At 38.7% G+C, this 25,977-nt stretch overlaps 2 protein-coding genes across 2 annotated transcripts in view; both read left to right on the top strand.

Moving 5' to 3' along the window:
• Positions 1 to 11,928, top strand: part of LOC139945859 (uncharacterized) — a 68,476-nt gene extending 56,548 nt beyond the window's left edge. Inside the window, 8 exon segments of the mRNA XM_071943351.1 lie at positions 165 to 371; positions 1,378 to 1,602; positions 2,639 to 2,839; positions 3,765 to 3,905; positions 5,701 to 5,770; positions 7,380 to 7,604; positions 8,179 to 8,297; positions 9,041 to 11,928. Of these exon segments, the coding sequence (XP_071799452.1) occupies positions 165 to 371; positions 1,378 to 1,602; positions 2,639 to 2,839; positions 3,765 to 3,905; positions 5,701 to 5,770; positions 7,380 to 7,604; positions 8,179 to 8,297; positions 9,041 to 9,210 (1,358 nt within the window). The 3' untranslated portion in view covers positions 9,211 to 11,928.
• Positions 11,929 to 13,971: 2,043 nt separating this feature from the next.
• LOC139945843 (apoptotic protease-activating factor 1-like) lies at positions 13,972 to 25,385 on the top strand. Its single transcript, XM_071943331.1, has 4 exons — positions 13,972 to 14,163; positions 16,174 to 16,813; positions 17,225 to 17,284; positions 17,814 to 25,385. The coding sequence occupies exons 2-4, from the start codon at positions 16,435 to 16,437 to the stop codon at positions 22,535 to 22,537; spliced, it is 5,163 nt and encodes a 1,720-aa protein (XP_071799432.1). The 5' UTR covers positions 13,972 to 14,163; positions 16,174 to 16,434; the 3' UTR covers positions 22,538 to 25,385.
• Positions 25,386 to 25,977: the final 592 nt, after the last annotated feature.

The raw sequence follows: 25,977 nt of genomic DNA, 5'->3' as shown, positions 1-25,977 counted from the left end.
CACCCGCTGCTGTAAGATGGTAATATCATAATTCAAAACATAGCATACCCGTCACAGTGCTTTGAATATGGGGCAAATGTGAGATGTAAACGAGTGATATAATGTTGTACCCAAGAGCAGAATTTTGAAAGTGACAATAATTGCTTTTTTTTTTCCTCCCGTAGCAACGAGCGTCACCATCCCGTCCTTCAGTCCGCCATCTTACCAAGCCCACTCATTCATCCTCATCCCGGCCTCGTCCACCATGATCCGTATGGAGTTCAAACCAGCGGGTACCAGTGGAGTGCTACTGTGGAATGCTGACAGCAACGACTTCATTGGGATCGGTCTGGTCAATAGCTACGTACACTTCACCTTTGACCTGGGCTCAGGTTTGTACACAAAGAATATAGTTTGTATGACACTGCTCTAGAATTGCAAAGGTTCTGGGTTTGAATTCCACAAAAGTAATATGCCTGTGATTTTGTTTTCACAGAACTCGGGGAAAGTACTGAGTATGCAGTGCTAACATACATAGGTGTATATGTGTAAAACCAAACGAATATTAAATGATATGAAATAAAATAATGACAATCTGATCAGCAGAGTGTGAGTTTGAGTCCCGTTCTCTTGACACATGTGTCCTTAAGAAAGACAATTTACTATTTCTTCATAAAATATGTTGTAAACCTAAACTTCGGAACACTTTACCTTTTAATCTCTCGTTATAGTATAATTGTGTCTTTTAGTTTCATACAATGCTATTCTTCCAACTATCTGACCAGTTAATATGATATATAAATTATGCCAGCCTTAAAGCCAGTGGACACTATCGGTAATTACTCAAAATATTTATCCGCATAAAAACTTACTTGGTAGCGAGTAATGGGGAGAGGTTGCTAGTAAAAAACAGTGTGAGAAACGGCTCCCTCTGAAGTGCTATAGTTTTCGAGAAAGAAGTAATTTTCCACAAATTTGATTTCAAGACCTCAGATTTAGAACTAAGAGGTCTCAAAATCAACCATCCAAAACGCACACAACTTCGTGTGACAAGGTTTTTTTTCTTTCATTATTATCTCCCAACTTCGATGACCGATTGAGCTCAAATTTTCACAGGTTTGTTATTTTATGCATATGTTGAGATACACCAACTGTGAAGGCTAGTCTTTGACAATTACCAATAGTGTCCACTGCCTTTAAAACATAATATCTTGTGGTTGGTCGACTCACTGGAAAATGTCAACTATGTAAATTTATTTCACTTTTGCAAGTTTTATTTTGAAGTTTGAGTATTACATGTATGTCGGGAAAACTTCACAGATTACAATTTTGTATTAAAGCTAAAGGTGTGTGAAAAAAGGATGAAATGATATTAATGAACACTGAATTTTTTCCTAGGCCAAGCAAACATCATCAGCAACACCCCTGTGAGGATCGGCGAGTGGCACGAGATTTACGCCGTGCGAGATTCAACCGGAGGCCAGCTGAAACTGGACAACGAGCTAGGCATGGCTACCGGTCAGTCACTAGGTCCAAACAACAGATTGAGTGCTGGTAACCTTACCTACATCGGAGGTGTGGGCCAAGGTGTCGTCATACCAAGCAGGGCTGGTATTACTGGAGGTGGGTTCATATGTTTGCCCATTATTTAATTTGTGTATTGTTTTCTTTTTGATTCATTGACTTGCTTTACTGGGGTGTCATGACCGAGCGATCTAGGGTAGGGGAATCAAGTTAATTTACAGAATATGTCATCAAATCCTGGCCTGGTTGGTCGCGACACCTGTGACCTTGAGCAAGGTACTTTACCATAATTGCTTCTCTCCACCCAAGATCACACAGGATTAAAAAATAGGTACTCGTGGGAGCTTGGGAGTGACTCGGATGGACTGGCATTGTTGCTGTATGTTTTAGATTGTTTTAAAGGAACACGATGCCTTGGATCGGTCGAGTTGGTCTTTAAAAAGCATTTGTAACCGTTTCTTATAAAATGCATATGGGTAGAAAGATGTTGTAAAAGCAGAATACAATGATCCACACAAACATGCTTTAAAATTGCGTGATTTTCCTTTAACCTCGTCGACTAACGGTGTTAGTTCGCACAGTAGAAGGAAAACCAAGCAATTTCGAGGCAAACTTGTGTGGATCATTGTATTCTACTTTTAAAACATCTTTCCAACCATATGCATTATATAAAAAACGGTTACAAACGCTTTTGTTTTGACCAACTCGTGCGATCCAAGGCAAAGTGTTCCTTTAAAGCCTAAACGAACAAAAAAGCTTCAAAACTCATTTAAAAACTTTTTTGTTAGGCCCACTCGCTCCTGCATCTCTCCTGCGCCAGGAGTGTCTGTCAGACATACATGGCGCATTATAAATGCCCACTATTATTATTTTTTTAGTATTTATCCAGCTGCCCTGAAATTTAAGAATAAACCATTTTAAAATTTGTTTAAACAAAAATTGTAATGTTTTATTTGCTTATATGACCTTTTTGCTTTCTTTGTTATTTCCAATCTTGTCTTTGTATTTAAAGTTTTTAAATTTGTTCATGTACAAATGTTTTGATTTGGCCGCTAGCCACAAAAACATTTTTATTTGTGAATAAACCATTTCACACCCAAATCAAATTAAAATATTTTCTTATTGTTGAAAATAGGTTTTTCTGGTTGCATCCGGCGTCTGGAGATCAATGGCCAGCAACAGGCTTTGGATCAACCGTCCCTAGGATTAGGATTATCCCAATGTCAGGATACCAGTCCCTGTAATCTCAACAACGCTTGCATCAATGGAGCAACGTGCGCTGATGATGCCGTAGATGCTAAGGGTTACCGGTGTAACTGTGCACCGGGGTTCTCCGGTAAGACTTTACTTCTTTGGCATTTTGTTAGTTTGTTAAAAAATAAAAGTAAATATTTATATATTCGATATCCAACAGCGGATATCCACTTTTTAACGGGATCATTATTTAGGTATTTATGTTTATCAGTTAAAATTCTAATGGCTTCTGACTGGCACCCCGAACAAAGATATTGACAAAATATGGACACCGCGTTATAGGGCTAGATAGCTCAGTTGGTAGAGCGCTGGCACGTTAATCCGGAGGTCGTTGGTTTTAATCCCACTCTAGTCAATTCTTTGTTCAACCCCCAAAATAAAAAAAAATTCTAATTACACAACACAACACAAACTGAATAGTCTCAGAAAAACAAGTAAACTGAAACCCACATATAAAAAACAGACTTGGCACACCAACAAGTTCACAAACATATCACAAACACCCAGACAAACAATCAAACATGAACATTTAATGTTGACAATAGGTATAAAATTTTGGTGTCATCGTTGAATGGTTAAGAGCGTCAACTTCATGTTCTGGTGGTTAAGTCATCAGGGTGTGGGTTCGAATCCAGCAGGTCATGACACTTGTGTCCTTGAGCAAATTTAACCAGAAACGCTTCTCATCACCCAGGATAAATGGGTACCTGTGAGGGCAGAGATGGTTCTTGTGATTGTTTTAGCTTGATAAACTACATACTTAGCTACACAGACTTTGTAACTCCCCAGGGAGCTGAGATGGTTTAGGGAATGAAATAAATCGCACAGTGACCGAGGGTAATAGTGTTTGAGTGCCTTGAGTGCAATGAATGACAGATGTGAGCGCTAAATATAAGAAGCCACCATTAATGTTGTTAAAAATTTGGCAGCATGGCAATTGACCCCTCAATATGGAATTGACCCTAAAGATCCTATAACAATGTTTATTGTCTGAATTCAAATGCTAGGTGACTTCTGTGAGATCACACCATGCGAGTCTCTTCCCTCATCCAGACAGTGCCAAAATGGCGGCTCATGTTACCATGACAACAACGGAGTCGCTATCTGTCTGTGCACTTTCAGGTTTACTGGATTGACGTGCTCAGATGGTATGTTTAAAATTTATTTTTGTTTTTTCCTATTTTGTAATTATCTCAATAAGGTAATTGTTTACTTTGCTGTTCTAAGCAAGTCTGTTGAAATTGCTTAGTTTTTTCTTCTTCATATAATCACAAGGATCAGGGCCTAATTTCATAAAGCGTGTAATCACGAGGCGCGCAATCAGGAGGCAGCCACGGACGCAAGTCTATGCCGAACAATAATGATGTAATCACAAAAACTTGCTGATTTTAAAAGCACCAAAAGAATCTTGCTTAGCAAAAATAGGTTACCGGCCAAAATACCATACAGTTATCGTTGATGAGCAAAGAAATTTGTTCAAGAGAAATTTTCTGCTTTTATGAAACAGCTTTATGAAATTGGGCTCAGGTTGGCTCAGACGTTGCTTTCCCTGAGTTTTCAATCCCTACCTGATTACATGGCGTTTCTCTTTTGGGGGTTCCCTCCCACATGTTAAACTGGACATTTGTTAAAGACACTGGACACTATTGGTAATTGTCAAAGACCAGTCTTCTCACTTGGTGTATCTCAACATATGCATAAAATAACAAACCTGTGAAAATTTGAGATCAATTGGTCGTTGAAGTTGCGAGATAATAATGAAAGAAAAAACACCCTTGTCACACTAAGTTGTGTGCGTTTAGATGGTTCATTTCGAGACCTCAAATTCTAAATTTGAGATCTCGAAATCAAATTCGTGGAAAATTACCTGTTTCTCGAAAACTATGTCACTTCAGAGGGATTCATTTCTCACAATGTTCTATACCACCAACCTCTCCCCATTACTTGCCACCAAGTAAGGTTTTATGCTAAAATAATAATTATTTTGAGTTATTTCCAATAGTGTCCACTGCCTTTAAGTAGGATTTGAAAATTGGCATGGGGGAAATGTTAGCGGTTATGCCATCTCTAAGTGAGTTTGGGTGGTTCGGGAAAAAAATGTTAGTTTCAACTCAAGTGAGTTGAAACCAACAGTTCTTTTCAGAACTTTTACATGGTGTTACCACAAACCTTTCCTTATGGACATTTGTTATTAGTTCCTATTCATCCAGTTATTGGTGCTTATTGTGCTTTTTGATGATATACAAATATAACATGGTTTGAGGGTGACTAGTCGATATTAGCTCCCCGAGGTATTGGAAGTTGACAAACTAGTTCCCGAGGCGAAGCCGAGGGATCTAGTTTGTCAACTTCCAATACCGAGGGGAGCTCATCGACTAGTCACCCGAAATAAACCATGTTATATTTGTTTTACTATTGACCCATTTCACCTGACGTCATCATCAGAAAAATCTTGCGTTTTTATATATAACTCTATGCTGTGCGTTATGCAGTGAAGTGTGCATTTTAGGCGACGCGGCGTTAATACACGTAAACCTAACTGCCCACCAACATGATGAGCGTGGCATCAGTCGCCGCGTGTGACGTGCGTGCAATGGGTCAATACTTCACACATATTCAGTTACCAGAACATGAGTTGTGAGCAAGATGATGACTGTGAAATAAAATGCGCATGATAAGTTTGTTCATGAGTTGGATGTCACTAGAGAGAGCGCTGTTCGCGCGTTTATACAAAACAGTACCACATTCGTAAAGCGCATGACAAGTAGAATAGCGCCCGGGGAGCTATTCGCTTGGTAATAAGCAAAATTAACACCTGGCTCGTGATGATAAATGGACCAATGAGAACTCGACTCTCGGTCATGAATATGTATGAGGTATAGTAATAAAAATTGAAAACATTGTTGATTCCATTGTTGTCTTCTTGTTCCCTCACCTCTACAGCACTCAGTTATTCAACACCGCAGTTCATGGGACGCAGTTATCTAGAATTCTCCCCTGAGATTATTGCAAGGTAAAGATAATTTATCAAAACAAAATGTACAGTGCTCGATGTACTTGAACAGGATATCAATCAATCATTCAATCAATCAAAATAATTTATATAGCACTGGTATCCTTAAGGATACCAGTTACAGATGATAGATCTGAAATAATATTGTGGCTGGTATATTTTTATTGCGCTTAGCTACTTTTTGTACTGGAGCAACTTTTTATGAAAATGGGTTCAAGTTTTTTAGTCTGGTTTTGTTTTATTAAGAGGTTATTTTGTAAATGTATAGCCGCAGGCCTGACATCACGGAGGCAACAAAGGCGATTGTCTCCATGCCCCCTGGTCATTGCCTTGGTGCCCTTAGAATGATAGTAGTAGAAATTTACAATTTTCTGATAGGGTGCCAAGTAGAAAATGCCTTGGTGCCCTTGCCCTTTCAAAAAAGAAGCGTACAGGCCTGGAGCCGGATGCTGAGGATCTCGGCTGAGATTGAATAGTGCTGGTAACCTCTCCCCTCTTACGATTGCTTTTCATATTTTTCATAACACCCCGTAACTTTGTTGTTGATATATTTCAGTTGCTCAGTCTGCATTTTGGTAATTTTGTGTGTTTTCAAGGCTTGTTTTTCTTCCTACTTAAGTCCGATTTTAAAAATGTTTGACGCTCAGAAAAATCATCCAAATTGTTCTTAAATAGCCTGAAGTCTATCTCATCCCATATCTCAGCCCTTGTACTCCTACTTTTTGTCAAATGGCCAAATCTTCCTTTTCTTGTAACTGTCCTGAAAGACATGAAGTAACCATCAATGAATGAAATCACTGCATGTTTTGTCCACTGTTTCTGCCTTTGTTTTATTGCCTTTGTTTTTTTGCCTCTCTTGCTTCTCCACATACCTCCTTGTAAACTCAAAGTTTTATAAACGCAAAAACTAGAGGAGTTATCCAAATGAGTACTTACCTTTGAAACTGTGTATATATTCATAACTGTTTACCTTAATAATAATATTTATAATCAGCTGTATATAGTTATAATCTCTGTATATCCTCCCTGTATCTTTGGGGTCAAATATCATGGAGTTGCTAAGCACAAAACATTTTTGGTTTTGTAGCAAAATAGTAGCTTACCAGCCAATTTTCCATGTAACCAGGGGTCGATTTCACAAAGAGTTAGGACTAGTCCTAACTTTAAGACTAGTTAGGACAAGACTAGTTAGGACTAGTCCTAGGAGATACACAAATTGCATTGATAGTCCTAAGTTAGGACGAGTAACTGGTCCTAACTCGAGATGAGACTAGTCCTATAAACTCTTTGTGAAATCCACCCCTGTACCGTCTTTGAGTAGTTTCATGCTTGTTTTGCTAAATGCAAAACAACATTTTCTACTATATGAAATTGGGACTTGATGTACATGTAAAGCAGCCTGCCTCACATTTCTAAAATTGATTTTTGTTGTACTTTTACCCTAGCAGTATAATGATTAATAATTTAATACTACTAATAATAAATTGTTTTGTACCAGGACATCTGATATGAGGCCTAGTTTGAAATAGAAAAAGTTATATTCAGGAATAATAATATAGTGCTGTGGGTGACACTGTTCTATGATACATTTGTGTTTGTGCGTTTTCAGTGATTTCTCGTCCAACGAGTTCACCCTCATGTTCCGAACGAGCAGGCCCTCGTCTAACTCCCTGCTCTTGTGGTACGGGGCCAGCACCAACGACGACTTCATAGCCCTTGGGGTCAAGAATCAGAGGTTGGAGTTTCGCTATGAGCTCGGCGACGGAGTAGGGTCGGTCACGGCCAATAATATAGCGATCAACACCAATATGTGGTATGATGTAAGAGTCACAAGGTGAGTAAGGCAGGGAGCAAATATATATATTTTTTTATAAGAATTCATACATTTTGAGTCAACCTGATGAATAGTGATAGTATTTATAACTTTGACAAATGATTCATTTAGCTTGATGTTGGGCAGTGTTTGTGTTGCAAGGTGATTACGGGGTGGAGGTCAAAGGTCGGGAATGAGGGTAGAGAGACTGGGATTGGTCACCCGTGGCTCTGATCGTAATGCAGATAACAGCAATGTGCAGTTGGAGTTGCGAGTAAAGGGCCGGTGTGGCAGGAGATTCTTTCCCCCTGGAGATTGCGTCCTTCCATTTGGCGAACTGTGTACAAACTTCTTTTGAAAGCGCCCTCTTTTAAAACATCCTCCTTCAGCCCATGTTAATTTTCCAAATGGGGGACAGAATCTCCAGCGGAGAGATATCCCTGGGACACCAAAGCTTTAGAAATTATGGTGATACATGGTTAAAAAATAAACAAGGTTTGGGAGTACCCATGTGCATTGCTTTGCCTTTAGCGATTAACACCCCTTATTTTCCTGATTATGTAACATAATGCAAATTTTGACTTGTTTTATACAGGTTGGGTAGGACAGTTACCATGACGATACAAGATTTACAGGGAAACCAACAGATGGTCAACTCGCAGAGTCCCGGTTCGCAGACAGGACTCAATGCATTCGGCAGCTTGCTTTATCTAGGTGAATATTTTATATTTATATTTATTTAATTTCTCGGGTAGATAAAATGAACAGTAATTAAAAGTACTGCACAATAAAAACATTCATCATCATCATTTAGCGGTCGCAACCGAGATTCCATGCACAATGTCACACCAGAGGTGTTAATCCCTCATCATGTTTGGAAGGTCCACGATTTCAGACTTCATGTCTCTACCGATCACGTTGATGTAGTAGAGTGGTCGAGGTCCTCTATTAGGGCATGGCAGTCTCCAATATAACAGGTCAGGTGTGTGACCTGGTCTTTGGCATGAAAGCAGTGACCTGCGAAGTTCATTCAAAGATTAATTGCAGTAAACCATCCAGTAATGATTGTTCACTCTCAAACATTCACAACAGCAGTAAACATCAACATTCAAAAGTGGTCATAAAAGATCACCAAGAATAGTGGTCGTTTTTAAAATATTTATTCTGATTATACTTTTTGTGATGACTCCGAAAAGAAAATGGCTCTGCTTACTGGGGAATTTTGTGCTTATAGCCATAGAATCATGCACTTTACAGGGAGCCATAAGCACAGAATTCTGTGGTAAGCAGAGTCAGCGTCAAAAGTACATGTAGCTAAGCACAACAATATTATGCTAACCAGAATATTATTTTGGGGCTTAAGCAACTCTATGAAATTTGGCCCTGATTACTCCCACCATGCCAAGTTTGTGTTTCTCTCTATATTTATTTAATATTTGTTTCCACTTTTTGTTTAGGTGGGCATCCCAATGATGTTCAGCAGCTGACTGGTAGTTACTTCGATCAAGGCCTCGTCGGTTGCATCGGTCAGTTTGCAACGGCCATCAATCCTGGCAGCCAGACATTACCTGCCGTCAACCTCCAAGCTGACCCAATGGGCGGAGCGGGGATAACAACATGTTCGTAACACAGCCTCTGTAAATCAGCTTGTGGAACAATTCTGATAAAATTTAGATATCAGAGGTACATCGATTGAAGAGCTGCCAATAAATAAGCCTTGTTAAAAGAAAATGATGGACACTGGTTTTTGAAATTTGGAAATCAGCGGTTCAAGCGAATGAAAAGCGGCTGCGATACAGAACATTTTGAGGTGTTTTCCCCCCTATAAAGTTATCTCTTCTAAAAAGAAAATGGCGGAAAGTGGTTTGTGAAATGTTGATACAAACTGAAATCTATTCCAGACCTGTAAACTGTTTCAAATTCAAGGGTGAATGTCCCGCCAATAAAGATGTCTTTTAAAAGAAACTGACGGAAAGTGGTTTTTTATAACCGTTTTAAATTTAAGGGTGAATGAACTCCGGAAATGGCAAATGGTTCAACGAATTTAAAAGAAACGCTTAAGCCCCCATTTCCGTCCTTTTTTACTTATTAACTTGTCAAACAAAGTCATAAGTCTAAATATTTGAAAAACAAGCAACTGTTGAGAACAAATTCTACCAAATACACGAGGGAGATGCCTTCCTTCTAATGAAAAATACAAAATGCATACACTTTCATTGTGGGTAAAATATTTTGTCCGGTTTTGAGATTAATTTTGTTCAATACATTCATGGCTGCCTTTATAGTTTATGTGGATGAAAGTCTGTAGTGTTGTTGGCTTTTGTTGCTGTATCGGTCGGAGTGTGCATTCGCTGCAGAATCCATCAGAGTTGGTTCTCTGAAGGTCATTTTAAGGATTAGTTTGCTTAGCAAGGAAAATGTTTGCGCTTAGCAAAGAAAATGTTTGTGCTTAATTTGTTGATTGACCTTAACTTGCCAAGCGTCATCAACAATCTGTAGTTAAAGTGTGCTGTTGCAGTAAATTTTTTGGTCATTTTCATTTTTCCGTCCTTACAACAGTGTGCCTTTATTGCCTTCTATCTATATTATGAGATGTCTTTACTCTAGTCCGAGTCTGCTCCCAAATAGGGGTTTGTGCCTCGTTTGAGTGATGTTCTCCAAAAGGGGTATATGTTGCCCATTTTGGTGTATCCCATATCGGGTATATTACCAGGCATGATAATATACCAACTTTAGTCTGATTTCCGATTTTGTTTGACCTTGGGAAAGATCTCTTTAAATGCAGGGTATACTTTTGGTGTTAGTGAAAGACCAGTGTCCTCACTTGGTGTGTCTGAACATGTGCATAAAATAACAAACCTGTGAAAATTGGGGCTCAATTGGTCATTGAAGTTGCAAGAACATAATGAAGGAAAGAAAAACACCCTTCTTGATAGAGTTGTGTGGATTCAGATGCCTGTGAGAGGCTTTATGCAGATACATTTTGTGTGTTAGTGAAAGTTACCGCTTTCTCTAAAACACATAATTTAAAGGAATATGTTGCCTTGGATTGGTCGAGTTGGTCTTTGAAAAGCGTTTGTAACCGTTTGTTATAAAATGCTTATGATTAGAAAGATATTTTAAAAGTAGAATATAATGATCCATACAAGTATCACTAGAAATTGCGTGGTTTTCCTTTTACCTCATTGACAAATACGGTCGGCCATTATGGGAGTCAAACTTTTGACTCCCATAAATGGTCGACCGTGTTAGTTCGCAAAGTAAAAGGAAAACCATGCAATGTCGAGGCAAATGTTTGTGGATCATTGTATTCTACTTTTAAAACATCTTTCTAACCATATGCATTTTGTAACAAACGGGTACGAACGCTTTTCAAAGACCAACTCAACCGATCCAAGGCAACGTGTTCCTTTAAAAACTTATATATTAGCAACTCTCCAGGAAGTTTTAATGGTCATTAATGTTTGGAGTAATTACCCTCTCTTACTAAAAGGGCTGATTATGTGTTCACAACACTAAGTACTTCGCGTTAATGTTCTTAACTTATTACGCCACTGAGGTAAAAAAAAAAAGACGGTGTGGCAATGTATAATATGCCAGCATTGTCTGGTGCCTTAATGTAGCTTTTGTACTCAGATATATTTTTGATGAAAACAGAGTAAATGTTGAATGTTTTTATTCTTAAGGAATGATGTGTGTACTTAAATTTACTGAAAATAACTTTTGATATAAAATTATTTCATCTTGATATTGATAATGGACTGTGAGAAATACACTTGGAATTGTTTTTAAAAATCATGTTTTAATTTAACTTATATGTGTGCAAGTATTTACTTTTTTAAATTTCAATCAGCACTAAGGAAGGTCATAGCCGATCGGCGTGATGTATGTTAATTAAGTGATTGTAATAACCAATCAGCATCAAGCATGGTTATTCTGGTGGCCTAGTCCAGTTAGTGATCTCATTGACCAATTGGCATCGAGCAAGGTTAGTTTGCTGACCTATTAACCAATCGCCATCAGGAGTATGGTATGTTGAGGCATTTTGATTAGCTGCTTAACAATCATTCCATCTGATCATTAGCATAATTTATACAGTATTTAAAAGGTTTGTATAATAACTGCTGAAGGCAGAAGTAACAGTGTTTGTATTTTTTAAATATTGAAGTATAAGTGTGCTTGGTGTATTATATATCTTCTCATTTTAATTTTTTTTAATCTTAACTTTGTAATTACATCTCTCATATTTTTAGCATGACCTACTCTACTTTTGTTTACATACTTTTGTTGTACCATAATAAGTGTAGTTAAATCTTTTTGTTGTTTTCTATTTAAAACCATTGATGTCAACATAAAGAATAAAGAAATGAAAGAAACAAAAAGATTTTGTCCTGTTTGTGGCATTGACTTTTATTTAACAGGACTTCTATCGATAAATCGGGCACTATGTTTTGCCGTGTTTGGGGCCCTTTCTGATTTTTTTCACAAGGGGAAGGATTGAATATCATACTTGATAATGTTTTAAAAAAATGGAATTCATTAATTGACCTTTCTTTTTCAACATCACAACCCTAGTTTTTGTCAAACCAGGTTGGAAAAATATGGAAGGCCATAATTGCAAATCAAAAACAGATCGCTACATACTGTTTGTAACAATGTTACACAAATATTCAAACATTGTGATTTTGTAGAAAACAAAACAACTAATTATGGGAGGTATTTTATTTAAAGACACTGGACACTATTGGTAATTGTCAAAGACCAGTCTTCTCACTTGGTGTATCTCAATATATACATAAAATAACAAACCTGTGAAAATTTGACCTCAATAATGGTCGTCAAAGTTGCGAGATGTGAATGAAATAAATAAAAAACCCATGTCATCGCACGACCTTGTGTGCTTTCAGATGCTTGGTTTCGAGACCTCAATTTCTAAATATGAGGTCTCGAAATCAAGTTCGTTGAAAAATTACTTCTTTCTCGAAAATTATTCCACTTCATAGGGAGCCGTTTCTCACAATGTTTTATACTCCCCACCTCTCCGACAGACTCTCTCCCCATTACTCGTTACCAAGTAAGGTTTTATGCTAATAATTATTTTGAGTAATTACATAGTGTATTTCCTTCCTCCATGGTGGTGCTACGGTGTGAAGATTGAAAGATCCATCCAGTTTTACAAGTTTTTGCATACTTTTTTATCAACAAAGGAATGTAATTAAGGCATAAATTCGTAACTTTTTCTGAATCAAAGTTAAAGCAAAAACACGAAAACAGGACGAGGGAGGGTACCACTCTGTTTACTTTCTTCTTACAATACTGTGTAAGGAAAAAGAGGGGATTCCGCGGAGGTGAAATATTCACGAGACTGAAAGAAGTTGTTTCAAAAAAGGGCGCTATCTGACAAACTCTGGATTTCCGGGAAATCCCGTCACCATATCGCAATAGACTCTTTGACCATGCTCACGACTACTCCTAGAACTATTTCGGTTTCGTCCGGCTATCGTCTCCCGTAACCTCATAGGTTTATATCTCTCACGCGTTCAACGACCCATGGTTCAATGAATTTCGGCATCAGGAATCTCTCTTTTTTTTTTTTTTAATCTCGCCAAAATTAGGCTCTATGTGTCCTTTGATGTATCAATGTGTATTCTTTTGACCAGAGAATCCACTCCACAATCTCAAAAATTGTTAAAAATGATAAATTCTTACCGTAATTTCAGATTCCCTATCTACTGTACGTGTTACTCCTCTGCCAACAATAATTGAAAATTACCCGACCTCGTTTTGCGAAAATGCGTCACGAGAGGGCGGGTACGATCCGTGATTTGTGTACAAAACATACACGGAACCACGAAGCTCGCACAGGGTACCAGTATGTACACTTTTTGCACACAGCCGTTTACATACTGGCACCCTGTGCTAGCTTCGTGGTTCCGTGTATGTTTTGTACACAAATCACGGATCGTACCCGCCCTCTCGTGACGCATTTTCGCAAAACGAGGTCGGGTAATTTTCAATTATTGTTGGCAAGAGGAGTAACACGTACAGTAGATAGGGAATCTGAAATTACGGTAAGAATTTATAATTTTTAACAATTTTTGAGATTGTGGAGTGGATTCTCTGGTCAAAAGAATACACATTGATACATCAAAGGACACATAGAGCCTAATTTTGGCGAGATTAAAAAAAAAAAAAAGAGAGATTCCTGATGCCGAAATTCATTGAACCATGGGTCGTTGAACGCGTGAGAGATATAAACCTATGAGGTTACGGGAGACGATAGCCGGACGAAACCGAAATAGTTCTAGGAGTAGCTCACGACTACAAAACAAATAGGTACAAACACACGCACACCAGCATGGGACAACAAGATGGTGGTAGAATTATTTAATGACAACCAAAACACGGCTCAATCGGTAGAAAATTACCCTGCAAGTCTGTCTAACAATAACATCGCTGGCCGCCAAGACCATCGTAGGCCGATACCTGCACGGTGAAGCAGGGTCTTCTCTTTGCGTACAAATCGTGGGGCTGTAGTGTAAGGTTGTGAGCGAACTTCACTAGCTTGCAACAACCAAAGGTGAACTTTTTTCCTAATTCTAGAAAATAGGGGGCTGGGCCAGTATTTCTATTAAGGCTACCTCGTGAGCAGGCCTCTAGAATTAGCCACCAGATACAGTTGTGACAGCTCCATCACTGGACATAGACCCGGTAGTGACTGGGGCGCTAGATTCATTTTTTCGAAATTTTGACATTATCGGTCATAATATGACCGATATAATGTCAAAATTTCGAAAAAGGAATCTGGGGCCCGGTCACTGGGTCTACACTGGACACCAGTTTCGGAGTCGGCTGTCCAACCCAAGGCTCATTTTACCAAGCCAGCCACCAGTTTTTACTTGCACTACTACTAGCAGCCTACCTGCACACTGTACAAATACATGTTATTTCATATGGGGGGGGGGGTTGAAATTTGCATGATTGGTTAAATTTCTTTCAAATATTTAATATTTGAAGAAGAAAAAAAAAGCGGGGCCTGTTTTGAAATTTTGTTTATTTTCAAATGCAATTATTTTTAGTAATTCATACATTAAGTCATTAGTGTAGTCCAGGAGTCGGAAACCAATTTCTTTCAATGTCACCACTCTTCTTTCTTAGTCATTGCAAAGCAAATGTTCCCTGCAACAGTTCCCTGCTAATCCATAAAATATGTCTGTTGTAAGTGCGGAATCCCTGCTTCTGTAAGTGTAAGCGCCAATTCTTTGCTTTAGCCATGAAATTTTGTCCTGGTGTGAACAGAGATATATTTAAAGCCATTGGACACTTTCGCAGGCCTGGAACTACACGGCGGCCACGACGGCCATGGCCGTCGATGCCCTTCCAACTGGCCGTGATGCCCTTTAAAAATTTCCATAATTGCCATGCCCTTTTTTTCTTTTGGCCGTCGTGCCTTTATTTTCATAAAAACCCCCCAAATATTTACGTGTTTAGTATTCGTCCAACGAAACTTCGCTTGTGAAGTGTAAAAAGACATAATCCAATGCAATCAGGTCTTGAAAGAGTCATCATCGTACAAACAACGAGTAGCGCAACTTGTTATTCCCATCGCGACATCCGTTGCAAACACGTACACATGTACATGCGATTAGCCCGAACATCTGACGTCCCATTTTCACAGGGGACCCGTCTATTACATGAATCATTGAACGATAGCGGGCGCTGTTGTTTTTCGACAGGCCTGCTTTCGGTACAGAAAAAAAATTAAAAGTTCACAGATTTACAAATAACTTACAGGGTTTACAGGAGGTAGTGGTGAAAGACTTCTCTTGAAATATTATTCCATGAAATGCTTTACTTTTTGAGAAAACATTAAAACAATATCAATTCTCGATAGCGAGAATTACGGATTTATTTTAAACACATGTCATGACACGGCGAAACGTGTGGAAACAAGGGTGGGTTTTCCCGTTATTTTCTCCCGACTTCGATGACAAATTTAGCCTAAATTTTCACAGGTTTGTTATTTTATATAGAAGTTGTGATACACAAAGTGTGGGCCCCGAACAATACTGTTTACCAAAAGTGTCCAATGGCTTTAAGGAATATTGCAGAATTGTTTTTTTCAAACAAAACAGTTGCTGCTGGCAGTGTAAGCACTTTATGTATTCACCCATATACACATAAACTGACAAACCTGTAGAAGTTTGAGATTGATCAGCCATCTGGGTCAAAAGAAAATAGTTACAAATCGATTAGGGGCCAATACATATGTTGCATGGCATTAATGCAAAACAAAAACTGAATAAAACGCTCACTGAGTGATGAACTCCAAAAGTGAAACTATATTAATTTATTTCACATCAGACTAATCCAGACAAAGAACAATTTCAATGGATGTTTTCTACTATCACCATCATTAGACATTTTAGACAGTGTAAGTTTCATGTAAATCTGTGATCTTCCAAAAATATTTCTTACCAATTCTGTAACATTCCTTATCTGGAATAAATACCCTTTACCCTTGCTCATAATTTTTCATCCATAAAATTGTTTTTGAAAGCTAGTGTCTGTTTGATATTTTCCTCTGCAGATGTTGTTGCATCCTCTTCTCTAATCCACGGAATATCAGACCTCGGATTATCAAGATTTTCCACATCTGGACTTGGAAACTTCTGACTGTATGGATTAATTCCTGTTGAAATTGAGTTTGAATTATTCAAATTATTTCATTCCTAGCTCAACACTCAACAGACTGTTTTCCATGAATCCAACCAATAAGTACGAAAAGGCGAGAAAATAAGAACATAGAAGTTCAGACTCCGAGTCACTGTATTTATACACTGGCTAAAAAATGTCTGATATTTTTATCTTTTACGGGGACGACTCCAGGAAGTGGGCGCAAGAGTTGCAAGAGCAGCTGACCCAAAAAGGGTACAGTTGCTTCGACCAGGAGGACAGAACCACGCTAGGGGAGACCATCTCCGAGACAATACCCAAGTGCACTCGAGAATGCGGTGTTTGCCTCGTTGCGCTTACTACAGCGTGTCTGGAGGACATGCATTACATGTTCGGAGTCGATATGGCCCTTTATAGTCACATTTCTGGGATCTGCAGTATGGTTGTGATTAAAGTGGAATCTTGTAGAGTACCTGATGCATTGCAAACAACATGTGTACTCGATGTCCAGGAGCCCGACTATTTTGATTACCTCCTCACCCAAATAGCCAAAGGTAATGAATTATTTCTAAACTTTTTTTCTCCAGAATAAATCACTATTTACAGTCGTTATTTAAAGAGTAGTCAAAATAGATTTTAGACAGTTCATAAACTATCATATTAGGCTAGTTAACACCATGCGCAGACATTGTATCAGACAGCTGGTGTATAACTTAGTTAACAAATTTTGATCGAATTTTGGGTTGAAAAAGACAAGTTTACTAGAGCTGGACATGAACCAACAACTTCCTGATTAACGCGCTGGGGTCTCCAATTGAGACTTTCTAGCCATGTGTTGGCAAAATCACCCCATAAATTGTCAATATTCTTGACTGCAACTCTGAAATGATATAAGAGATATTGTGTGTTTGTGAATCAGTGAATTTCATCTGGTTGATCAAGAAATTTTACCTTTTGTGTGTCAGGTCTGGAGAGAAGTCAAAATAGAGAACTGCTTGCCAAGAAGGGCACCATTGGAAGTAATGGTATGTAAGAAATGAATAAGATTTTTTGTTGTTGAAAGAAGTGCGATTAAAGCAATCGCACAACATCGGTAACAGTATTGTCCGAAGGCCCACACTTTGTGTATCACAACTGTGAAAATTTAGGCTCAATCGGTCATCAGAGTCGGGAGAAAATTACAGGGAACCCACCCTTGTTTCCGCAAGTTTCACCATGTCATGACATGTGTTTAAAATAAATCTGTTATTCTCGGTATCAAGAATTGATAATTGTTTTAATGTTTTCTCAAAAAGTATTTCACCATTACCTTCTGTAAACCCTGTAAGTTATTTGTAAATCTGTGAACTTTTATTTTTTGTTCTGTTCAGAAAGTGTCCAACGGCTTTAATGAAAACATTTCATTCCAACTTGATTCGGTAAAATGCAGAACACAAAGATAACGTGTGGGAAACTAAGTTCCACATTTTTGTATTAAGTTTCCTTGTTGGTACCTACAATAAAGAGAGTTGGTTTAAATTATCTGTAACAAGTTATTAAATATTTTCTTGACAGAATTTCACAGCAGTTTTCTACCTGCCCACTATGTATCCCGTAACTCTGATGTGCAGATAATTCTAAGCAGACTCTTCTTAGGAGGAAGTAGCTCCGTTGGAATCATAGAAGGCCATCAACCAACTTCAGATGCTACTGTCAAAGAGACGATGCAAGGAAAGACATCAAGAGATTCTGTAGGTATTTGGGGCATTGGGGGCCTAGGGAAAACTGTTCTAGCCAGGATGGTTTACACGGAAGCCAAGATGAAATATCTTATGCATACAGCTTGGGTTGTATTTGGTCAGAGTCCATATCTTGTCGGGATCTTTGAGGATCTCTATTACCAGCTTGTAGGAAACCGTTGCAGCTTCGGCAATCAGGAAGCCGCTCAACGGTGGTTAAAATCTTGGAGCCAGACTAAACAGGTATTTATAGTACTTGATGATGTCTGGAATCCTGATCATGCTGAGTTGTTTAATGTGCTGGGGCTAAGGGGTAGGTACCTGATCACAACTCGTGACCAGCGTGTCCTACTGCAGATCAATTCAAGCATTCATGAACTTGGACATTTCCAGCGACATGACTCAAAGAGGTTGCTCTTACAAGTGGCAAACACATCTGAAGAGGATATTGTGAAAAATAAATTAGTAACAACAGTTTCAGAAATCCTGAATATATTGAACGACATCCCACTAGCCATTGCAACTGTTGGTGCATCTTTTCGAGTGGTTGAAACAGAATCCTTTCAGAAGACCATCTGGGAGGATGCTCTTTCAGATTTAAGAGAAGGTGGAGAATCTGTATTAGATAAACTAGATAAAGCCTTTGATCTCAGTTTTCAAGCCTTGAGCCCATACTTAAAAAACTTGTTCATTCATATGGCACTCTTTCCGGAAGATGTAGAGATTTCCAGTAAAGTAGTTTCACTGGTTCTGTTCTCGAAAGCTGATATTTCCAAGGTCAGTAAAGAGCAGGTCAGTCGCCAAGTACGTCAAGGTCTTAGGCAATTAAAAGAAAGATCTCTCCTTCAGTTTTCGAGAGAGGCTGAGGGAGCGACATATTACTTGATTCATGACCATCTCCTGCGATTTGTGAAACAAAAGGCGCGAAGAACAGAGCCCAATGGTTTACAAGTTCTTCACTGCTCGTTGTTGGACGCATACAAAACACATCACATTGACATTAAAGATGAGAACAGAAACCAAGCAAGCTCATCTGATGAGGATGATGATGATGAGGAGGTAGTTGAGGAAAGGGAGGAGGCGCTTGAGACTGGAAAAGAAATGTGCAATTTTCCGTGGTGGGAAGTCCATGATGACGGCTACTTTTACAACCATATTGCCTTCCACTTGACAAGGGCTGGTCTATCATCTGTATACGAAGGCCTTCTTCTAAACTATCAATGGCTGAAAGCAAAGATTACATACACTAGTGTTCCAGGTCTTCTTGCTGATTTTGATGTTTTTATCAAGATGAATAAAGTCAGAAAGTCGATCAAACTGCTTCATGGGGCCCTGCTTTTAAATGCGGACTCTATATGTCAAGATCAAAATCTACTTGGACCTCATTTAGTTGGATGCCTTGGAGAAGTCAAGAATCCAGACATACAAAAGTTAATTTGTGAGACTAAAAGTTGTTTTTTTTTTTCCAAGATTCCTGTGTTTGTTCCTCGAAGACAGTGTCTCACCCAACCAGGTGGAGTCTTAAAGAAGATATTTTGTCACAGCTTCGGAGAAGCAATACTATCTGCAACTGTAAGACAGTCGGGAGTAGAGTTCCTGACAGGGTCATCTTCGGAGGCAGGATCAGTGCGTCTTGGACGAATGACCACTGGAGAGTCCTTCTGTCTAGGGGATGCTGCATCATGTCACAGCAGTCTGGTGACATCTCTAGCTTTAGATCCTCATGACAGATTCGTCATTAGTGCTTCTTGTGATTCAAGCTTGAAACTCTGGCCACTACCTGACAAAATTGGTTCTGGGATCAAAGGGAAAGTCAATACAATTGGGCACCATAAGGAGGATGTGTACTGTGTTGCTGTTACCAAGGATGGCCTTCGTGCAGTATCTGGTTCACTGGACCAAACAATTAAAATTTGGAATCTTGAAACGTTTCAGTGTACTACAACTTTACCTGCAGGCGCAGCTGTTCGAGGAGTCTGTGTTGCTGAAAATGATTCACTGATAATTGCATGTGGTGCAAACTCTAGTGTGGTAAAGTGGAACTTGCAAACGGGTAACCTAAAAAAACGTGTCAAAGTGGGCACAGGCAGTATGGTGAATGGCATCACAAAATCATCAGATGAATCAATTTTAGCCTTGGCATGCTCTGATAAGACTGTAAGAATAGTTCAGCTGTCAACTTTGGAAGAAGAGGGAAAGCCTTTTGAAGGCCATGTGGATGACGTCATCTGTTGCTGCTTCTCTTTGGATAAGAGGTTACTTTTTAGTGGCGATAATGCAGGCCTGATGATCATTTGGTGTGTACAATCTCGTGCTGTCCTACAGGAGATCTTTGCCCACAGTGCTGCAATCAGGACCATCATGCTAACTCCAGATCAAAAAACTATCTTGACCAGCTCAACGGATGATTGTATAAAGCTCTGGAAGAACCAGCACATGAACCAGACCAGGCACCTTCTCCGGGGAAAAGATCCTCTTAGTATTCACAGGGATGTGGTTACTCACTTAGCTATCAGTCCATCAGGGAAACTGGCAGCATCAGCATCCCGTGATAAAATCATTGGAATCTTGGATGTAGAGAAGTCTAACCTGATTGTAAGCCTATTAGGACATGAAGACTGTGTCAACACTGTTGAGTTCCTTCCTCTTCAGCATTCAGGGGAACATGATGGCCTTGATCAAAGTGGATACAAACAAGAGTCAACCGTTGTGTCTGGTAGCAAAGATGGGAAAGTCATTGTCTGGAATTGGAAAGAAAGAAGTAAATACATACTTGGTAGTCATCCCCACAGTGTTGAATGTCTTTGCGTCTCAAAGAGTGGCTCCTTTGTTTTCTCAGGATCTGTGGACAGCTTCATTCTGATGTGGGATCCATGGAAGAGGTTTCTGGTTTGTAAACTCTCTTGTGGCGACAGAGCTGGGATTCGACATTTATCCTTGATGTGTGATGGGCGTAAACTTTCAGCTGGTCTGAAAGGGTCAATAATAGCTTGGAATGTTGAGCCAATCATCAAGAAATATCAGGGAAGTAAACTTGCCGAGGAAAATGCATCAGAGATTCACCAAAGTGTCAACTCAGAGATGATTGTATCGCCGTCTGATGTGCTACTTGAGCCGGAACCTATACCTCTTCCCGTTTCTGCATTACCATTGAATGAGATCTTCATTTTCGCCAACTTACCAAACAACAAGCTTGCTGTCTCCAGGTCAAAGATGAGGCGTGAAAACAAGCTGGCAGCTGGTCATCAAAAGGGAGACACAATCACGGCCCTCCATGTTTCTGATGATGAGTCTATGATATTTTCTGGGTCCTTGAATGGAAGTGTGAGAATCTCTTGGCGAGTTGTTTGTAAGGTTACCAAAGCGCTTAGTGGTCCCTGGCAAGGCAATTCCAAGTCTTGCGCAATAACTGCTGTAACAGCATTGTGCACAGGTCGCTTTGTCATTGCGGGATGCCAGAACGGAGAGATATGGATGTGGGATTGTAGAAATTATGATGCAACCAGTAAAGACAAAACCACAAGTGATTCCCCCAAACCATATCAAATTGGTGTACTTGATGCAGCTGTCAATAACTTGAGTAACTTAGGTGAGAATACAGTTGTAGCCAGTAGTGAGAGTAAGGTTAACCCTGTCATCCAATTATGGGAATTGTCATCTCTCATAAACTGCAAGGAAGATGAAAACCCACTGACTGGTCCTGTAGTCCCTTCTGCTCATTTGCTCAAATGCCATTCCGGATCAATTTTGGATGTTCTAGTTGTAGACGAATCACGTCTGGTGTCTTCCTCTGATGATGGTAAACTGTTAATGTGGACAATTACTCGGCATACTGGAGGTCATGTTCTAGTCGAATGCAGTACTGTCTTCAAAGCTGAATTATATTCTGTACGTTGTCTCGCAGTTACTCCATGCAGGCAGATCATCTTGTGTGGTACGTGTCAGAACTATATTGAAAAGTGGACCATTGAGGAGAAAGAGTGCGAATCCAGATTGCCTGTCAAATTCAACCTCAAGAAGTTGGTGGTCCTGCCTGATAATCAAAGGTTTATGTGTATGTATGATGACTTGAGCATTGAAGTACGCTGTCTGAAAGGCGGTGACAGTCTGACAGAGTTCCGAGCTTTTCAAAGTGCATTTGGGCATTTCTGCACTCTCCGTGAACATACTGCCATCTCAGACAGTGTGTACTGCTCAGTTAAAGTATGGGACTGGAACACGAGTAGAGTTAAGTGTCATGTCGGGGCTCAATTAAGTCTGGCCAACTCGGCAGCATTGCCATTGTCTCGCCGTGAACCAGAATGCATGTCTCCAAGTATTCAAAAACATTCCAGAAGAATAACGGCTCTCGATTGGTTTGGGATGAGTCATGTGGTAACTGGTTCGTACGACTGTCACTTAAAACTCTGGCATCTCTCAGAGGAATCGGCTAGTTGCATTTGCCAGTTTGTATTTGAGCACACAGTGACAGCTATACGATCAGTGACCAATAAGTCGATTGCAGTTGGCCTGAGTGATGGAAATGTGTACTTCTTGGATGTTTTGAATATTGGTTCTTAAAATTGTTTAACCCAGTATTTGTGCAAAAGGTCAATCGACATAAGCAAAATTATTCAGTGAATATTAAATTAGTTGTGTATGAAAAATATTTATTTTTTTTAATCGTTTTTGCCCAGGATTTATGATTTGTGTGGAAAATACGTTATGACATGCTTTGAATTGGCTCTAAGATTCTAATTTAGGGACACCGTGACTCTAGATTCAAAACAAGAAAAAAGGGTTCCTTCTTAGTTTGAGGGTGCTGTCTTTTCCAGAATGGTTCAGAAAGTCGTAGTTAATGAATATGTAGAAGATGCTAATCATGACATCACATGTTTGCAAAAAGGCAATGAAAAGCCTAAACTTGATGCAGGCACAAGGTCTACATGAACATAAAAAAATAAAACCCCCAAAACCCAGTTTTTAATAGGAGTCAACTATTGATAAGGTGAAAAATATTAAGCTATTTGTTATATTATATGTGACTTAATTTGGAGTTGGATTATGGCAACACAATTACTTAACTTCCTGTGTTATCCAGGAGCATCTTGCTTTGCAAACATGTTGCAAATCGCTTATGAATTAGCCATATTGGACTAAGATATTAAATTATTGAGCTTTGTGGCATTATACATGGCAAACCAATGGATGGAACTCGATGCATGCTTCATTTATCAAATGACAAGGATTTGTGAAAGGAGGTATAAATTATAACATGTATATTTTAATCAAATCTATTGTAGTGATTTGAGGTCTCAATTTTAGCAAATATTTATTTATATTCTATATCAATATATATTCCCACCATATAAAAAAGTTTTGCTCCAGTAACTTTTGTTTGCAATCAAAAACACCCTATATTTTTTAAAATTTATATCTGTGTTTATGTGTGAAAAATCTTTTATATAAATGAACAGGGATTTGTGTGCTACATGTTTATTAGAACCAGTTAATATTGTTATTATTTAACAGGGTTTTCATTTCAACTGTGTTGCACTTTGTTGCATTTAACAGGGTTTTAACTTCAACTGAGTTGCATTTTGATGCATTTTAGGAGGGTTTTCTTTTCAATTGTGCTGTTTTGTTTAATGCATTTTACAGGGTACTTGGAAAGCACCTGATAGTGTGTATAGCGGAGCTGCCAACTCTCCTTAATTCTGCAGAAAGTTTCCGGAAAAAATCCCCAATCTTTCCAAATTCTGATGAACAAAGTTGACAATCTCCCTGATTATCGAAACTTCGTTCCTGTTACGTTGAATGTAAACCTAACTATCTCCCTGATTGGTGTACAAAATCTTCCTGATTGCAAGATGGAATGTTGGCAGCTCTTGTTTACGGTAATAGACTGTGCAAGTCTCGCGCAGATTTGAACTTCCGGGACCATTGTGGTCCCAACCTTATGGAGTTTTACGTTGGGGAGATTTTGTTCCGTCCATTACTTTAGTTTAATATAGTTTATAAGCATAAAAATGACATATGTTGTTAAAAATTTAATACTAATTAACAACATATGTAAAAGTAAAAATAAAGTCAACATAATAACGAAGAAAAACCGATATTAAAACTTGACCTCAGGTCAGGTTATTTGTAAAAAATTAAGAATTTGTGCCCATCTCCGATCACGAAACTTACGCAGACGCTTGTTTTGGTTGCGCGGGGTTGAAAGCCTTTTCATTGGTCGCGTAGGCGTCGGCTTCCTCTTTAAACTGCGTCACGCGTTTATCTAACGCCCTTGCGGACCATCGTGCGTCCGCGTATAAACCAGCTTTCCGTAGTTTCACATTTGGGCGTAAAAGGGGTTTCAAAACATTTAAGATCAAACAAACATCCTTGTCCCAGAGTTTTACTTTTGTCTATACATAGACTTTAACCGATAATTGTGTATTTGTTTAAAAAGCTCAAACGAATTTAAACAAGCTCTAATGGGTATTTTTGTTGTTCAGATTCGGCATTAAGAAAAAAATTTAAGCGAAGATTTGATTCATAAAAAAAATAAGTTATTCAGTTGTGTTTTCTCGCTCCGGCGCGCGCGAGACTTGCACAGTCTATAGCTTTATGCTTTACTTGGGCACAACACTTTTTAATATTAAACTCAGTTTATTGTTAAAGGCAGTGGACACTATTGGTAATTACTCAAAATAGTTGTTAGCATAAAACTTTTCTTGGTGACGAGTAATTGGGAGAGGTTGGTGGTATACAACATTGTGAGAAACGGCTCCCTCTGAAGTGCCATAGTTTTCGAGAAAAGAAGTAATTTTCCACGAATTTGATTTTGAGACCTCAGATTTAGAATTTGAGGTCTCGAAATCAACCATCTAAACGCACACAACTTCGGTTGGGTGTTTTTTTCTTTCATTATTATCTCGCAAGTTCGATGACCGATTGAGCTCAAATTTTCACAGGTTCGTTATTTCTATGCATATGTTGAGATACACCAACTGTGAATTACCAATAGTGTCCAGAGTCTTTAAACTCAATTTATTGTTTAACATCTATTTTGAGTGCGAATCTCCGCAGAGTGTGCTTTGGATCAAAACGGGTAAACTTGCTCTGAAGTTGATTATGTGTATATTTTTTAGTAAAATTTTAAATAACTTGATAAAAACAAGGAATTTGCGGTACATGACAAGTTGTATTTAGATTTTGTCAATAATTTTTTGATACATTTGCAGGTAAACTTGAATCCACTCATGATGCAATAAGACATACAAATTTTTACGTGGAAATACTTATTATATAACAGTACTTATTGAATCGTGTTCTTCAATTGAGTTTGGGTCAAGTATTTTAAGATGTAAATAAGTGAACAAAATAAGCAATTTGGTCGGAGGAACGTCAATTTCCTCACATAAATAAATATAATGTGTATTTAAAGAAGCACTCTGAGGTTAAATTGATTTTTTTGATCCGATCATTTTCATATAGACGTCTTTATAAAACGGGGGGGGGGGTGGGGGGAAGGGGGAAATTTGACGTCTCCAACCTCATTTTAAAAATGGTGTAAAATGCCACTGTGTTTGATGTCAATTTTCATCAAAATTAAAAAATGTTTGATGATGTAAAACATGTGATGTGCAACACCTGAAATGAAGCTTATTATTATCTTTAATCTACAAAAGGCAAAATGCATTCAATGTTTCAGATAAGAAAACAACTGGGTTGTATATATGATCGACTGATTTAACCCAAGGTCCAGTTTACTGAGGATATAGGTAAGATGACTTTGTTTATGATGTCGTGGTTGGATTCACTCGTTATGGTGATTAACGGCACTGGACATCTTTGGTAAATGTCAAAGACCAGTCTTCTCACTTGGTGTATCTTAACATAGGCCTATGCATAAAATATCAAACCAGTGAAAATTTAAACTCAACTGGTCGTCGAAGTTGCGAGAGAATAATGGAAGCAAAATGGTGTCCACCCGATAGTCCGAAGGTCCGTTAGTCCGAAGGTTCGATAGT

This window comes from Asterias amurensis, chromosome 13 (assembly GCF_032118995.1).
Source record: "Asterias amurensis chromosome 13, ASM3211899v1".
Taxonomy (NCBI): domain Eukaryota; kingdom Metazoa; phylum Echinodermata; class Asteroidea; order Forcipulatida; family Asteriidae; genus Asterias; species Asterias amurensis.
This window is presented reverse-complemented; position numbering and strand designations above follow the sequence as displayed.